Below are 16,755 nucleotides of genomic sequence, written 5' to 3'. Positions count from 1 at the left end.
ATAATTGATGTAGGTGCTTATATTTTCAGAAGGGTGCTAAATCACAATATTTGTGCCTGACTGTATTTGTGGTAATCAGTTGGGATGTTACTGAGTTTTTGTCTACTTATTTTAAGTTTCTTCATTTTCTTAATCACTATTTAATGACTTTTAAGGACACTGTAATAAATAAATACAAATGGAAGCTTACTGTAATACTCCCATGTATTCAGTAGCATCTTAAAGGCTTTTTGTTGTCCTGATATAATGTAATTTTGATAATTAGCTTTTTATACATGTTTAAACTTCAAACAAGCCCAGCAGCACCACATAAATACTATTCACGGGTTGATTTGTGCCCCAAGATTTCTGTATCTTCAGCGGATAATCCAAACGCAACTGTGTAAAGATTTGAGGAGTCCATCTACTTAAGTAACTGGTCGTTTTTTTGTGTTCAAATGATTTAAGTCTCCTGTGCCCATTAGGATGTGATGGAAGTACCAAATAATGTGAACACACGAACCTGCCGTAATTGTGCATCTGGTCCAAAGGGATAATCTCTGTTTGTCCACATGGTGTCTAAACCAAATGAGGCCCTGAGCCCATATTTGTTCCAGATGCGGGTGTCTGAGTAAGATGGTTATGGAGTGTTGCATATAGAGGAAGCAGTGGTTCAACTTTGGATTTAAACTTCTCTTCACAGCATGCTATTGTACAAGAGTATACTTCCCTTCAGCTGGGTAGGTCTGATTATGAAGGCTGCTGCTGGATTATTTTATGGAGTTCAAAATATGCACACACCTGGTCCAGCACAACTCATAATTTTCCCTTTCTGCTCTATGATTATCGTAACGGCTGCAGTTAAGCCTTATGAGTTCAGAGATAGTCGCAAAAGCAAAATAAAAGGATTTCTCTAAGGAACAGCAGTAATTTTATAAATGGCATCCATTTAAAAGCATGCAGAGTAATCACATTAACATCCCAGTGTAATTCAGAGTTTCTTTTGTCTGGTAGCTTCAATAGCAGAGCTCCAGTGAGAGCATTAGCCTAACCACTAAACTGTATCCATGCTTACAAATATTCTTCCTGCACCTAGAACAGCCCCCAGTACTATCACAAATCAGTTCCTTCGCCTCTCTTAGTGACAGTCCTTCATTTTAGTAGCTGAGGTGGGGACATGTTTAATAAAATTATCTTCCTAATTCTGCTGTGATTCATTGAGAACAGCAGGCTGAACCTTCTTTCTGCGTTCCAGTCGTCTACGCTGTCCAAATCCTATCAAGATGTCATTTCGAAGTCCGGTGTGGTTTGGGTTCTGCCCTGGGGTGGAGCACAATTAAAGCTCTGCTTGGCCCAAATAACGGGACACACAAAAACTGCTGGCACCTTCTGAAGTTTATAGCTTGCCTCCCTCTATTTATTTAGTTTTAGTTTTTCTGTTTGAAATGTCTTTATCTTTTTTCTTTCCTTTTCTGTTTCTGTCTTTCCTTTTCTTCTATCTTTTGGCTCCCTTTCTTTTCATTTTCCCTTCTGTTTTCCTGTTTGCTCAGTTTCAATATTCAAAGACTGTTCTGCCTGGCGGTTAACCCATTTGTTCTCTCTCGTTTGGATGAGAATGCACCAGCTGCTAATTGATCAATTAGGCCAGCACCAGATGACATCATTGTAACTTCTATGAGAAGCGTTTATTGCAGCATCAATCTGTAAACAGTAATTCAAGTTTGCCTTTAACTTTCTTTCCAGTTAATCTGCTTAAGCTCTTCTGTGACTTTGCCCTACTGACGAGGCATTTTTCCAGTTATTAGCATCTTTTTAATGGGCAGCATATTGTACAACTGCACTTTTATTGGCTAATATGCAATATTGATCACTAACTCACTGATTTTATTGTTGGCTTTGCAAGTTTAAGACACCCTCTTTGTGGACTGAAAGCATTTTTCCTTTTGCTTCTATTTTCTGTGATTGCCGCATTTTTCTTTTGCAGCGTTTTTCTTTTGCATTGTTTTTTGTGTTTGTGTGTTTTATAATTTGCATCATACATGAATTATGGAGTTTGCATCATTTATGTGTTTGCTGTGCGTTTTGCTGTTTGCTGCACGTTTGCATCTGTCGGCCACGGTACTACGGAGTCTTAGCCTACTCCTCATGGGCAAACCCCTTGTTTAAGTCAAGTGGCTATATTGGCAACTCTAGTATTTTCAAGGACTTCCTCTAGAACCAAGCTTTGATGGACTTTAAGCTCTGTTGAGGAACACTGTTCTATGTAAAAATCAAATGATGCCCAAGCTTTAGCTTCCTCCCAGATAATATAAGCAGATAAGCCCCAGAGCATCACTGAGCCCCGCCATTGATCATAGCTTTTTTTTTGCGTATGCTTTGTTCTTCCTTCTTCAGATATACCCCTTATCCATTAGCCTGAAAAGCTCATGTTCTGGTTCATTGCTTCACAGAACAGAATAGCAAATACGTTTTGGCTGATTTGTACAGTTGTAACCTAATTGGAGTTTTCTTGTGCTTTTGTGTCTGTACGTTTTGGAGTTCAGGCATGGAGCCCTTCAAGATTTAGATATCCAGGAAAAAATCTAAAACATGCCAGACACCAACCTTCAACCTTCACAGATCTGAAATGAAGGGTTATCTCAGCCATTCTGAATCCTATTAGAAGAAGAAGTAAAGATAAAATATAGCTTTAGAAAACACACTCATATTGAAAACTATCTGATTCAAATGGCTGAATCCACTCATCAGCAGTCCTGGTAACAAGCCATTTATTTTATTCAGGTGTGTTGGAGAAGGGATGCATCCAAAAGCTGCAGGATGTTAGCTCTCAAGACTTGGAGTGGGGCACTGCTATTGTACTGCAAGATTGGATTTACCTGGAATGTTTTCATGCAGCCTGAGATACACTCTTAAATATTATGTGCAATAGTATAACATTACTGTTAGAGATATTCTTCATCATTCATTACAGGATTCTATAACATCGATCTAGTCAACAGACATTATTAGACATTTCTACTAACAGAACTGCATAGTTTTAAAAATTATTATTATTCACGGCTTGAGTTTTTTGGTGTTTTTTTATTTATACTTTCTATATATTATAAAGTGGGAACGAAAATGTGACTTTATGTTATTCCGTATCAACTTTGAACTGAAATTATTTCCTCAGCTTACCGACGTGTGATCTTGAATTTCAGATCCATGTCTACAGCTTGGAGACGGGGAAACCGACAGTTTGTGTCGGAAGCTCACCGGGAGATTTCACTTGCGTCAACCTGAGAGACAGCCCCCCTCATCTGCTAGTGTGTGGAAACAAAGACAGGAGGTAGGACGCAAAAACACTCACAAGTGCAGCTAGAAAATGCACAAACATAATGCACAAGGAAAGAAAAGTAAGCCAGGAACATTGCCAAATACATCTGTTTATAGTTTTCACATCAACACCAGATGATGCAGGCTTAGAAGATGATTCTGGAAGTGGAGAACAGGTGTTTATAAAATGTGTGAGAAGACAGAACTCTTATTATATTTGTGTATTATTCACAACTATCTGTTTCTTTGAAAAAAGAAGCTTCTGAAAGCTTAGTAAACAAAAAAGGATGCATTGAAATACCAACAGGAGTGATGTTTTCCTCTTTGTCTTCTCCATTACCTACTGGATGTTAAGAGACAAGAATTCTGGCTGTAATGACTTCATCCAGCAGCAACAACACACACATTCAATAATGCGCGCATGCTTGCCACATTTGGCTCACTGGTTAAAGAAAAGACACATAAAAGATCCATTCTCATCTATTCTGCACTTGTTAGAGGGTGCTACAGTGCATATGATGCCAGGAAAGGAGAAATCCCTGGCATGTCTTCATCCAAAGCTGCCCCCGCTGTTTCTATTCAGCCTCAAACCCATCTGGCTGTTAAGTAGTTGGCTTATAGCGAAAGAGAGACCACATCCTACTGTTCAGGTTCTGTTTCTCCCTTTGCTGCTAGTTATTATTAACAGCACCTGCACAAAGACAAAGAAATAGTTCAGTTTCTTTTATTAGTGGCTTCAATCTTGTTCCTTGCTTTTTGATCAGATTTCATCCAGATAGGAAAGAAGAAACCTCTAGTTTGGCTTTTCCACTTTGGCTTCAGCCGATGCAGCACAGAGTTGAGGACAAATGGGAATGGTGGAGACTAACGGACAGTGGACAATCTTGGCCCTTTGTCAGGGTGGCATCAAGCCAACGCCTAATGTGCCCCTTCCTTTTGTCCAGATGAGTTTTGTCACTCTGCATTTTTTGTGAGATCCAAGCACCAAATGAGTTGTCCAGATAAGGACTGTGTGGAAAAAAGACCACATCTGTGCAAACAAGACAAATCTGAGCAGAAAACAGAAGTGTGCGAGGTCGTTAGCTAATGGGTACTTGTTCAACAGAATGCTTTGTTCTCTAGAAATGTTCAGTAGATCATAAGTAAATTGTGCAGAATTTTTAAAATCTTCGGTACTCTTAAGCAGGTATGAAATAACGGATAAATATTAACGCATGGTTAGATGCTAGTTAGATGCCAAGATGCTAATATGTTTTCAGCTAGGTTTTGGTCTTTTTTTTTTTGGCTGGAATAAACGTTTCCCTTTTTAACAGAAATGAATGTACGTTGATGCATACTTGTGAATTCATCCTAAAAGTTCATCCTAAAGTGACTTTTATACCACTTATACCTGCTAGTTTAGCAAGTGTAACTATCTTCTATTGCAGGGGTTCCCAAACATTTCAGCCTGTGACCCCCAAAATAACGGTACCAAAGCCTGAAGACTCCCTATTGGTGACCTGGCGACCCCCTAAATATATATATATATATATATATATATATATATATATATATATATATATATATATTTATATTTAATTCACAGTTTCACAATTTAATGGTATATTTAATTATTTAATAATGTATTGAATAAATGGTAAAATGAATTCATTTAATATGTACATTTATTTCATGGTACATTTATTTATTTCATGATATATGCATTTATTAAATTTTGTTCCCTTTGGCCCTCCATAGTCCCCAGGGGTCATATCACAATGGTTCTGATAATCATCTTGCGACCCGCCCCACTTGTTGTCTCGCAACCACGACAGATTCATTGAAAATGTGAATTTGTACCTAAGTCTTTTGGCTCTTGTATGTTGTTTCTGTAAATCATTTGTGCACACATAACTCTAAAAACAGCACAGTTTGCAGGTTTCTGTCTCCCAGGAAGAGCCAAAAAGTGTATCTTTTGGGATAACTTGAACATGATCTGGCCCACAGGTTTTCAGGCTTGAAACTGGACATTCATCAACATAGAACTAAGCTCCATTGCCCATTAAAGGGGATTTTACTGCCTTTTCAAACATTAGATTTGTTTGCATGTTGTGAAACAATGCATGTAATATTCTCTGTCTTGATTTTGACTTGAAATTTAGTAAACAAAGATTATGAACTTCATATCATTAGACTAAATCAGACATCATGCTTGGGATGATTGATGACTTCTTCTGGCTTTAGAAAAATAACTGTTCAGGAGTTGTTTGTGCCTCTCTCACTCTTCCTTTTGATTAATGAAGAAGAGTCTGTCCACTGACAGTTCACCGAAGACAGTCGCCTCCAGCATTAGGTTTATGGTTTCCTGTGGTCTGCCAGTAATGTTCATTCCTCATTATTTAAACGTGCGCCTCCATCACGTAATGCCACTAAACAGGCAAAACTTGCTGCAGACCAACGGGTCCACAGTGCCCATTTAGTCATTTAACTTTGATTCTTTAAAAAAAAAAAAAAGTTTTGATAGTGGAAAATGAAATCTGCCCAAGTCCCCGGAGTGAATTTGATTATGGTAATGAAGACTTGGATGAAGGTTGATCCTGGATGGAGTCATGTCCTGGATGCTTTCAGCTGCGATAAAGCCACGCCGACAACAGATGGAGCTGAAAATCCCCTGGGCTTTTGTTGCTAATGAAACACACAGAGCAAAAATCCTGCTCTTATTACATTATATCCATTGAGGAAAACAGCACTTTAAAATCTATCATAATTAATCATAATGTTATACCATATTGTTTTAACACATTTTCTGCTAAGACAAATAACTTTAGGAACAAACATCAACATTTATTATACATCTTAATACATTTTTTAACACTATCATCATGACTTTTTTTAAGTTGGGTGTGCTCTGCTCCAAATTTGTGTTGGTTTTGCATTTTATGCAGTAGTTATTTCTAAGCCTTAGCATGTTTTATTAAGTGTGTAGTTCTAATAGTAATCCAGGCTCTCTTTACATCTTTTGTCAGTATAGTTATTCATTTCTAAAATAATATGTTGTACTGATCATTTTGAATCCATGATTTTCAGAATTAATGGACTTTTACAGAAAAAACTGTTTTATAATTCTGGGGTAATGCATGTTTCAAACAGCGAGACTATTTTAGGTGGGCGATGAGAGCCCTCTTTACCTATTCACTTTCACAAATCTCACCCACTTTCCAGCACGGCAGGATCTTTTGGGAAAGCAAGAGTGCTCACTCCATCTGTTTCTGTATTGGCCATAAGCAGCTACACATCTATTCTACATGTTCCTGTTGGAAAGGTTTTTTGTCCTCAACACATTGTTTTCTTTTTTTAGCAATAGGCCTTTTACTGTTTTAGATGGCACCAATTCACAACAAATCTCATTTAAATGATTAGGGCACTTTATACGACCAACAGTTCCAATTTATGTACAATGAAATCCTATTTGTGCTCTACTCTGCTCTTCCATACGACACATCATTACTCCAGATATGGTGATGGAAATTCCAATTTATATTTTTGAGTTTTTTTTCTTGACCCTTATTCTACATACAAAAAAGCTCCTAAACAAAAAACCCAAATAAAAAGCAGAATCTTTCCTTTTTTTATTTTGATGCAGAGTTAGGGTGTTTGACCTCAGATCTGGCTCTTCTGTGGCGTCCCTTTACGCCCACTACCTGGGCGTCACCTCAGTGCAGGCAGATGGCTGGAAGATCGTGAGCGGTGGAGGCGAAGGACTGGTTTGTGTTTGGGAGATGAGGATGGGAACTAAGCTGTGGGAGATGTACAACAGGTAGGACTTCAGAAGGTCAACCCAAAAAATAGAGCATAGATTTCCACCTTACGGTTGTGCCACAAGTTATATTGTTTTAACAAAAGTCATCATATACTCTTAGCTCTGACAAGTCATTAGCACACCAACAAGTTTACTGTGTGGCTTTTCAATAATTAGAAATAAAATCTTAATATGTTGCTTTTACATAAAGGACCAGTGATTAAAATTGCTATAAATCTGAAATTTAATATTCAGAAGGTGCAAAATCAGAGGTTCAAATTGTTCTTTGTTTTATTTCTAACTTATTGAATTGTTTGTACTGTTAATTTTGTGTTTATTAAGGTAAAACTAGTTTGACACAGGGATGCACAAACAAGCAAACAGTAAATGCTGATTTCTGATTTTGTGGTAGGCATCCTGTAAGGCATGTTCGCTTCAACACCAGCACCCTGGTAACAGCCAACATCCCAGATGACAAGTCACCACGTGGAGCCTGCATTACAGACGATGACCTCACAGCTCACCGCAGGTCACAATCTACCCTTCTACACCTTTAAAATGACTATAATCTTGGCATCCTTTGAATATCTACCAGCTCCTCTCAAAACAAGTCAGAAATTGTTTGGAAAATGGGAATTTTCTGCTTCTCTGTCTGAGGTTTTGCAAATTAAATTTCTTATTGGATTACGTCTATTTGTAGATCATTTTAAGAGGTTTCAGCTATATGTTTATCAATTATTAGCATAAAGACAACAAAAAATAAGGAGAAAGTTACACCGTAGTTTAGTTAACTCCTAAGTAATTTTGCCAATCCCTGTAAAAAGTCAAAATGTCCTCCACACGATTAATAATGAACAATATGGTAAAATAACTTTTAGATTAGCTTGATTTAACTCTCCAAAGCACATTTTGTCTTTTTGACATGACTAATTTCCAAAACTTAAATAAGTAAGTCTGAAATGCTGTAGCTGTTGTTTGTTCTTTATACTTCAGACACAGAGGAGTCATCTGCCATTATGATTTCGCCGAGGACGTCCTGTCACAGGATCATATCTTACCCATCTGCAGGTCCAACTACTCTGACTCATATGGCTACAACTACAACATTAACCTGGCGGTGCCCTACGACAGGTTATCTGGCTCCCATCCATCTCACTAAACCCTGCTAACAAAATACTGACTGTGGAGCAGAGCGGACAAGAGACATTAATCTGTCTGATTCTGAAACTGCAAATGTTTAGTTATCAGGCCACAAATGCATGCCACAGAAACGTTACCATCCCTGTCAAATGAAGGCTTTTTGGAAATATACTTCATGTGCTTATGTTAGGATGCAAACTGCTCAGATGCTACAAGATAACTGCCTTGTAAAATATTGCTGTAGATTTATTTGTTTTAATGATGTTTGACTTTTTAAATCTGATGCAGTATCTGATTTATGCACAAACATAATGTCACATGTATCAGTTTTTCAGGAAGAAAATTAAATAAATCCAGATATTTACCATTTTTATTTTCAAATTTGTGTTTTAAAATGAGGGAAAAATAAATCATTTCAATAATAACCAAAAATAGTGTATTTTTATCTTATGTCAGTAATGGTAGATTATACACAGTTTCAGCAGTAAAAACATAAATTATCTGTCTATTCTGGTTCTGTGGAAGAATGGTCTGTGCCTGTAGTGAATTCATCTTCATGCTGCATGCTGGCATTTTGCAGAGCTTTACCTCAACTTGACATCCTGGGATTGTATTAAATATTAATAAATATAAAGAGGCTCAGAAAAGTCTGAAAAGAGGGTTGAAATATCTAAACTGCCTCTTAAAAGATGCTAAAACCTTAACACCAACATACATCAAATATCTTTCTGTAAATACATACTTTTAGTGTTTTTAAACCTTTAATTCACATGCAGATTGCAGTTGTGAGATAATTATTGTTTTTGTCTTTTAAAAACATGTTAGTGCATGAAAAAAATCTGTTTGCTTTTCCCCTGTTAAGGACACAGATGGCTCTGCTAAAAACAGCAGCAACTTTAAGAATTCTTTAGAATAACAAGTCCTTCAACTGGGTCATTTCCCACAGTGAACTTTAGTGGCGTTCACATCCAGAAAGCGAATGTGCATCCTGGACTCCATTTCAAGGTCTTTTAAAATCTGTGGACAAACAACATGATGAAGTCACAAAACGTATTCATGCTATTTTTCGAAGGGAAAAAAAGTACAAACCTGTTCAAAATGTTCAAATGTAATTCCTTCATAGAAGTCATCTGGTCCCTGGAACGACATGAATCTGTTACTTCAGTGCTGCAGCAGTGAGGAATGAATTTTATCGGCTTCATTTTGGGAAGTTCTGTTACCATGTTGGGCACATTTGTGCTCGCCACCTCCAGCATGGCAGCATCTGCTATCGCCTTAGCGGCCTCCTGCTCGATGGTGCCACTTTTAGACAGAAGCTCTTCGACAACCTTGGATGTAAACAGAAAATTAACATTATGTTGGATGGAATCATTTAAATAGCTATTGCTTCCATAATGTGCACTTTTTGTTATTCTTTTTCTTGGAAAGTACTCCTCGTTCAGCATTTTGTTTTTCAGTTGTGTTTCTTTTCCAAACAAAACTATTAACTGAGCGACTGCTGCTTTCTGGACCATCCTTGTTTTTCTTTTCCATAGAATGTAGAGTGCGCATGAATGTTCCCACTAAGACATTTATAGGTTTACCCAAAAACGTTTTTCTCTTCTTTAATGACTTATTGTAATATTGCTCACAAAGTGTAGACCTCAATTCTCAATAATGGTCCCTAATCCAGCTATTTTTTTTAAACCTTCTCTGTTGTGGCTAATTCTACACTTCTGACAATGAGAGAGTGCACACACTGGTTCATTTTGTAGCTGTTAAAGCAAGACAACATAGAGCAAGTCATTATAGCCACAATAGTTTAACCTTGGCAAAAATAATCAGTCAGAGAAAATGTAATTGAATTGACTTTCAGTGCACCGACCATGTTTTAGTGTTTCCTTTGATCATATTTGACCTCGATTTAGTTCAGGCAGAGTAAATGGGCTATTTTGTGGCTATTTGATGCATTAAAAATTATTATGGCAAAGAAAAATATGTCATGCATCAAACAGGACACAAATCAAATTTACTTAACTTAAAAGCTCCTGACTCAAGGTCACCTTTTGTTTGGTAAAACTGTCATTTTTACAGCCTGGAATTAACTTGGCTTTAATTAAATTAATTTCCAATTTGATAACAATGGAGATTTTTTACTTACAGGTCGGCATGCAACAAGGTCTATTCAAAGTAAAGCTGAGTGTCCTTAATGGATATCTGGTACATGCTACTATATTCCAAAACAAAGATTAATGTAATCAGTGCAAAATAAGGCACATAATGAGCACCTACCTTCCTGTACTCCGCCAGTGTGATTTTGCCATCACCATCTGTGTCGTGCATGTTAAACAGGACTGAAAAGACAACAGAGCAATTAAAGCGCTGGTCAGACTTCTGAGGACATTTTTGAAATAGTGAAATATTGAAATAGTAAACATATTGTTTATGCTTTTATTAAGGGTCCAGATGTAGAATTGATTTGGGCAGATGGTATTAAAACTTCCACACCAACTAAATACAAAAGGCCTAATTCATATGACTGATAATTCTATGATAGAAGTACTGTGCAGCAGGCTGTGTTGTTATAAAAATGTTTTACTCACAGCGAACCTTTTCTTTTCTCATCGTCTCCTTCTCCTCCGTGGTTGTTGTCAGAGTTGGAGGACGGAAATGGGACATGACCATGAGGAACTCCTCAAAGCCAATCTCCTCATATGATCCCAACTCATTCCCATGCTGGTTCCTGTATTTCATTAAAAATCCTTTAAGCATTGCTGATAAAAGGTTAACAAATGAAAAGGTCGGGATTTCTCTGGGGGGGAAGGGGGGGGTCTCGCAAGATACCAAGTGAGGGGTCTCAAGATGCTTTTCAGAATCATGGTGATGTGACCGCTGAGGGTATGGAGGGCCAAAAGGGACAGATTAAATAAAGGAATTCATCATGAAATAAATAAATGTACTACAAAATGTCCCATTAAATAATTCAATAATATATGATGAAATTAAATAATCAAATATCATTTAAAAAATAATTCATATTAAAAAATTTTTATTATTTCACTATTTTATAAATAAATAAATGTATTTTCAGACGGTTGCCAGTTTCCAGCATGGTTATTTTGAGGGTCATAGGCCTAAATATTTGAGAACACCTGAACTAAACCGACTATTACATAAAATATTTAAAATAGCTTTGATCCAAATCTCTAATTTGACCTACATGATAAAAAGCTGGGTTGTGTATTTTTTGTAGCTGTTTTGTTGCAAGTCTCCACATGACTTGGGTTATAGAGAACAGATCACATGAACAGAGAAGGCAGTGAACGTACAATTAAAATTGTGCCTTCTTAAAAAAGTCAAATTATGATCCTTCTCTTACAATAACAAGAATGTTCAACTGTAAATTCCTTAAGTTATCTAAAATATTAAATTCTGTTTACTAAACTCTACTGAGTGATAAGTAGGACCACCAGATTACCTTCACTGAATATTTTATAAGCCAAATTTTCCTCCCATCTATATAACATGTCTATAATTTCCACACTCATTGCACACATTACATTTGTGGAGAAGCACACAACTTTTAAAGTAAAAAAACAAAACCTTTTTGTGAGTGTTTGATAAAAATATCCAAGTGGGAGTGAACTCAGCCAAGCTGCTGAAGCTGAAAACTGAAGCTGAAAACCAAGGTAGGAAGTAAAGACCACCAACCGGGATATGCAAAAGCTGAAAGCAAGCTCCTCTGAAATGCTTTCAGTTTTTTAATTCTACATTACATTTACATGATTTAAATATAAATGAATACATATAATGATTCCTCATTATGATAATATAGTCACATTTTCTATTAAACACTATATATTGTTTCTGTCTCGTTAAGGCCTTTACTGAAGTCCCAGTGTGTTGTGACTTGGCTCCAAACTGTTCAAGATTTACTAAACTATTCATTCTTTGTATTTGCTGTGTAAGACAAACTATTACAAAGATGACTAAAGCTAATGTGTTGTAGAGTGATCTCATTAATATATGGGTCCTGTCTCTGTTTAACCACGAGTAAACAGTTTCTGGGAACGGAGCATTGTTAGAGATCAACTGGTTAGAGATTGAAATCGGTTAATTTTTTCTCCATAAACTCTAATTGGAGATTGTTAATCACCAATTATTAAATGTAGTAAATTAAAGAACTCCCACAAATTTTGTTTTTTAAATGTTGTTGCATGTTTTATTTAATAAAAGGCCACTGCCACAAAGGTCAGGGACCTATGCTTTGAAGCATGAATAGGGATAATAATGAATTTCCTTTATTTTCTGCCTCAACCATTTCTATGTTGTAGTCCTTAGCAGAAAACATCAAAAATCTGTCAAAATCAGAATTAGCAGGAGAGACTTCATAGAAAACTATTGCTTGGTATTGGCCATGAAAAGCCTAATCAGTGCATCTGTAAATATTGCACTAGAAAAGTTTTTTGAAAACAGGAATTGCCTTTTCAACGTGCGGCACAAGGAATGGTATTGCATTAACAAACAGCGCCTCGATGATGATCACTGTTGAACATTTGTCGCATTGTGATGTTACAAAAAATAAATTAGCAAAAGAAAGACCACATGGGATATGGTGTTATTTGGTTGTACCCACCTTTTATCAAAAAACGCCTCGATAATTTGCATTCTGATGGGGTTGTTGGCAAGGGCTGGTATGCTCTTCAAGTGTTCTCGGCTGCAACGCAACATGAAAAAGGCCATTATCACAATGGCACCACTGTTCTATGACACCATAGAACAGTGTCTGCATTTTTAGCTTTTCAGGCTGGCTTTCACTATAGTGATTTAGAATATTTATGCGACTGTGTTTGTATAAGACACAATAATTCCATGTCCGTGTTTTGGGAAGCGTTCATGTCTTGTGTGCACAAGCCCAGCATGTTTCATTTGTGCAGTATAGGTCAGACATGCCCACTTTAACACATTTTTTATTGGCAGCTTCAAATGCTCTTTAATTAATGAGTACAATACGTAATCTACTGTGCAGCGCCCTCCCCACTAACTGTCTCTCTCAATAAAGATGTCTAAATGAATAAATAAATAAAAAAGTAAAGATGTCTAAAAAGCCTTAAATCAATTAATCTTTTACTGCTATATAATCTCACAATAATAATTGTTACAGCCCCCTTAATAATTCCTATACAATAAATATATATAAATTATCATTAATATTAATATAACACAAGGACCCATTTTTCTTAGCTACTTTTCAAAATGGCAAAGACAAGAGAAGGCAGTTCTGTTTTGATCTTCATAAATCAGGAAATTGCTACTAGAAAATGGCTATCCTTATATACTTGTCCATATCAGAGTACGAGCTGAAAAGCTTAAAACAACTGGAACAGGAACAAGCAGGGCCAAACTAGTTGTTTCTTGCCACCACACACAGTGAGTAGGATGACAACAGAGATAAGAAAAACTTGCAGAGCTCACTCTCAGATAATTGCAGCATCTTTGGCATCTTTGACTCACTAAATCTTCAAAACAACCATTAGATGATATCAACATGCTGATTTTTGCTCCAAGGTAGTTATCCCCAACAGAATTAGTTTCTCCTGCATTAGGAGCGTGCCCTCTGCAAGAAGAGTGCGTTGATCTCAGCCAACCAGACATGAAAACAGTTCCCACACAAAAATAACTCTTGTATTGTTCCTGTATCGGATTTCATTTTTTCCAAATCAGCAAACAGCACTTTTATTGTTCTCAATGTGGTATTGTGTCTTTCATGTCATGTGAACCTTAATATACCACATTCTTCGTGTTCCCAAACATCTTGCAAAAATCGTATCTGTGGGACACAAAAAAGCACCTTTCTGAATGCTGAATCACTGAAGTCAGTTGACTACTTTATTTTTGTAAACCACATTTCTGTTGCTAGGTAGAGCAACTGAATGAATGATAGGTATAGGTATAGGAAGAAAAATATGATCGGATACATAGATAAAGATCCAAATATTTTTCTTCATGGCTGATTACTTGTGGGACAGGAAAAGGCCTTTCCTTTCCCACTGTCACAAACGTAAGAATGAGGAGTTTGCTAAAGGCTGAGCCTCAAACTGAAATTCTGTGCTTTAGTCAGATAGATTAAAATTCTAATTTTTGTTAAGAAAGGCCCCATGTAAGTCTGGTGTGAAACAAATATTTAGGTGGAAAATCACCTCGTGCCCACTGTCAAGTATGGTGGAGGATCTGTGAGTCTGTGGACCTGTTTCTCTTCTGAGTGAGAACATTATTAGAGTGCATTGCAACAAAAGTCTTTGAAAAACCAGGACATTTTAAATAAAAATCAACTGGTCTCTACTAAAAAAAAAAACTGAAAATGAGTTGTATTGTTTATTTCTGCTGGACAATGTTCCAAAACATAAATATGCTCACATCAACTCAAAACTGATTCACCAAACACAACATCAGCCTTCTTTTAATGGGCAAATTTATACGGAGGGTATGTATAACTTTTATCGTGCAGGACATAAAACAAACAAAAAAAAACATTATGACACATTACCTTATTGTTTCTTCATTTCCACTCAGCTGCTGAAATCGCTTGAGCAGATTTTGGATCTGCTCGACTGAGACTGAAGAAACAAATATGTCCATCAACAACATGCAAGTCAAAATTCTCCCAGTTTCTCAGCAGAGTTCAAGGAGCTCAGGAGCTAAACATGGATTTAAACCCTGATAAACAAGAGGGCTTAAGGGGATCTATCCGAATGTACGTTTTATTGCTTGAAACACTTTGTTTAATTGATCAGGTCCTGTTATCAGGAAAGCAAACAAACCATCCTTTGTTGTTGCATCTAAAATGGTTCACAGAATCATTAACTCATTGAAAGGTTTCAACAGCCTGCTTCTTTCACCTTTCTATTCTCTGCCAAAGCCAGCTTGCTGTGGTGGCTGTGTCTGCTCAGAATGCGTAGGTGAGTTATGTGCATGGCCTCATATACAAACCAAAACAGGTTCTTGTTCAGGGAGGGAGGGGTCACAGCTCTTGCAAGAATAACACACAAGAATCTCATCTAAAAACATTCAGCTTTCCCAATAAAACACAAACAACTATATGTGCTTTAAGAACAGTACCTACAAGTGCAGTTAGAATGTTGTATATGGGTTTACAGAACAAGGAGGTTCGTAATGGAAACGAACAGTCCAAAGTCTCCCTCAGATAGTATCAATAAAGTTTGCCTCAGTCATGGATGAAGACCTACTTCCACTATAGCTCATAGGACATGCCTGCGCATGTGCAGGTGTCCCACTAGAATCTTTAACTTCCAGAAATAGTTTTACAGAGTTCTAGCTGCTATGTGTTTCATTGCTAAATCTAGGGGATTTAGGGGATCAGGTTGGACCGACTGACGCATCAAAACAAAATCAGCAAAAAGCTGCAAAAACTACTGGTTGTGAGCGCTAGTTGTCTTTAAAACTAAATGAATGTCTCAGTTTATTTACTTTCATATTGTTACCTGATGATTTTACGTTTCTAAATATAGTTTGTCAGAAACATAACATGAACAATTGAAAACAAACTTTTGGTTCTGTCCAAAATTGTCCGTCACCAGCGTCCGTCTCACAGTTGCCAAAAGTTATACAACAAACCACCACTATAAGTACTACAATAAGTATCTGTTGTTTTTTCATACTTACATCCAGTTTTTTCCACCAGATCCTGGTGATCGTGCTCAGAACGCGTTTGCTTGGCTCCCATTCCTGCGGATGTCTGGCCGGTGCGTCAAGGCGCACAATCTCGTCGGACTGGCTAAAAGTTTTTCACGCTGTTGTCGCTTTATCTGCCTTCAGGGCGCAGGTCACTGCAGGTGTGTTCTGCCGCCGCCATGTGGACAGTTTTGGAATTTCCAAGGTCAGAATCTTAACAGCTTGGATATGAACTGAACTGTCTGGCATTGAATCACACAAAACGTTTCCTGTTTTACGTCAAGCAGGATTACTAAGATTATTTGGTACTATTTCGTGAAGTGCATTTGTCCCTCCTGCAGAAAGAAACCCCCACACCTATGACACTGCCACCCCATAAAGTTGAAATGGTGCTCAGGCTTTCAGTGTAAATAATGGTAATCTCTTACCAGCAGTACCCAGCATCTTCTTCTGCTTTTTGCTTTTGTTTGGGTTTCATGCACACATTTTCTCTAAACACGTTTATCTCCGGGACACAGAACCTGTTTCCTGCCTGAACAGTTTAATAACTGGGCATTCCCAGGTCATTTACACTTGGGTTACATTTTTGGACATATAAATGTTGCACCTTCATATGGAAATTGTACCTAAGGATGAACCAGTCTAGTGGAGGTCCACAATTATCTTGGCCACAGGTTGGCTGGTTTATATTTTCCCATGACGTCACAAGAAAGCAGCGTGTTTCAGGTATTTCTTTAAAATAGATCTGAGGGTGATTTTCTATTTTATTCAGATATTGTGACGATGACAAGCTTACAAAACCATAACATCACCTGGGCTTTTCCAAAACTGTTAAGACATAACATCTTTGACTTATTACATTAATTAGCAAA

General features: G+C 37.1%; 2 protein-coding genes and 1 long non-coding RNA gene across 3 annotated transcripts in view; 1 reads left to right on the top strand and 2 right to left on the bottom strand.

Annotated features, from left to right (window-relative positions):
• The window catches only part of fbxw8 (F-box and WD repeat domain containing 8), a 29,561-nt gene extending 20,980 nt beyond the window's left edge, over window positions 1–8,581 (top strand). Inside the window, exons 8-11 of the mRNA XM_047381130.1 lie at window positions 3,180–3,307; window positions 6,917–7,090; window positions 7,485–7,601; window positions 8,066–8,581. Coding sequence (XP_047237086.1) covers window positions 3,180–3,307; window positions 6,917–7,090; window positions 7,485–7,601; window positions 8,066–8,231 — 585 coding nt within the window. The 3' untranslated portion in view covers window positions 8,232–8,581. The remainder of the gene's footprint in view (window positions 1–3,179; window positions 3,308–6,916; window positions 7,091–7,484; window positions 7,602–8,065) is intronic.
• On the bottom strand, window positions 4,927–7,071 carry LOC124877712. Its single transcript, XR_007040590.1, has 2 exons — window positions 6,933–7,071; window positions 4,927–5,958 (listed from the first exon to the last, which is right to left on the bottom strand). It is a non-coding gene; the product is annotated as an uncharacterized LOC124877712 (long non-coding RNA).
• Window positions 8,565–16,623, bottom strand: tesca (tescalcin a). The gene is made up of 8 exons (XM_047381134.1): window positions 15,875–16,623; window positions 14,739–14,808; window positions 12,828–12,908; window positions 10,795–10,934; window positions 10,484–10,545; window positions 9,433–9,540; window positions 9,302–9,349; window positions 8,565–9,229 (listed from the first exon to the last, which is right to left on the bottom strand). Exons 1-8 carry the CDS (start codon window positions 15,933–15,935, stop codon window positions 9,146–9,148), a joined length of 654 nt encoding a protein of 217 aa, XP_047237090.1. The 5' UTR covers window positions 15,936–16,623; the 3' UTR covers window positions 8,565–9,145.
• Window positions 16,624–16,755: the final 132 nt, after the last annotated feature.

Source organism: Girardinichthys multiradiatus, chromosome 12 (assembly GCF_021462225.1).
Source record: "Girardinichthys multiradiatus isolate DD_20200921_A chromosome 12, DD_fGirMul_XY1, whole genome shotgun sequence".
Classification (NCBI taxonomy): Eukaryota; Metazoa; Chordata; class Actinopteri; order Cyprinodontiformes; family Goodeidae; genus Girardinichthys; species Girardinichthys multiradiatus.
This window is presented reverse-complemented; position numbering and strand designations above follow the sequence as displayed.

Excerpts from the sequence above, each read along its gene's own strand:
- tesca (XM_047381134.1), bottom strand. The coding sequence starts at position 15,935 with ATGGGAGCCAAGCAAACGCGTTCTGAGCACGATCACCAGGATCTGGTG. Across the intron at positions 10,935-12,827 it reads GAGGCGTTTTTTGATAAAAG|GAACCAGCATGGGAATGAGT; the intron begins GTGGGTACAACC and ends AATGAAATACAG. Across the intron at positions 9,541-10,483 it reads CACTGGCGGAGTACAGGAAG|GTTGTCGAAGAGCTTCTGTC; the intron begins GTAGGTGCTCAT and ends TTTACATCCAAG.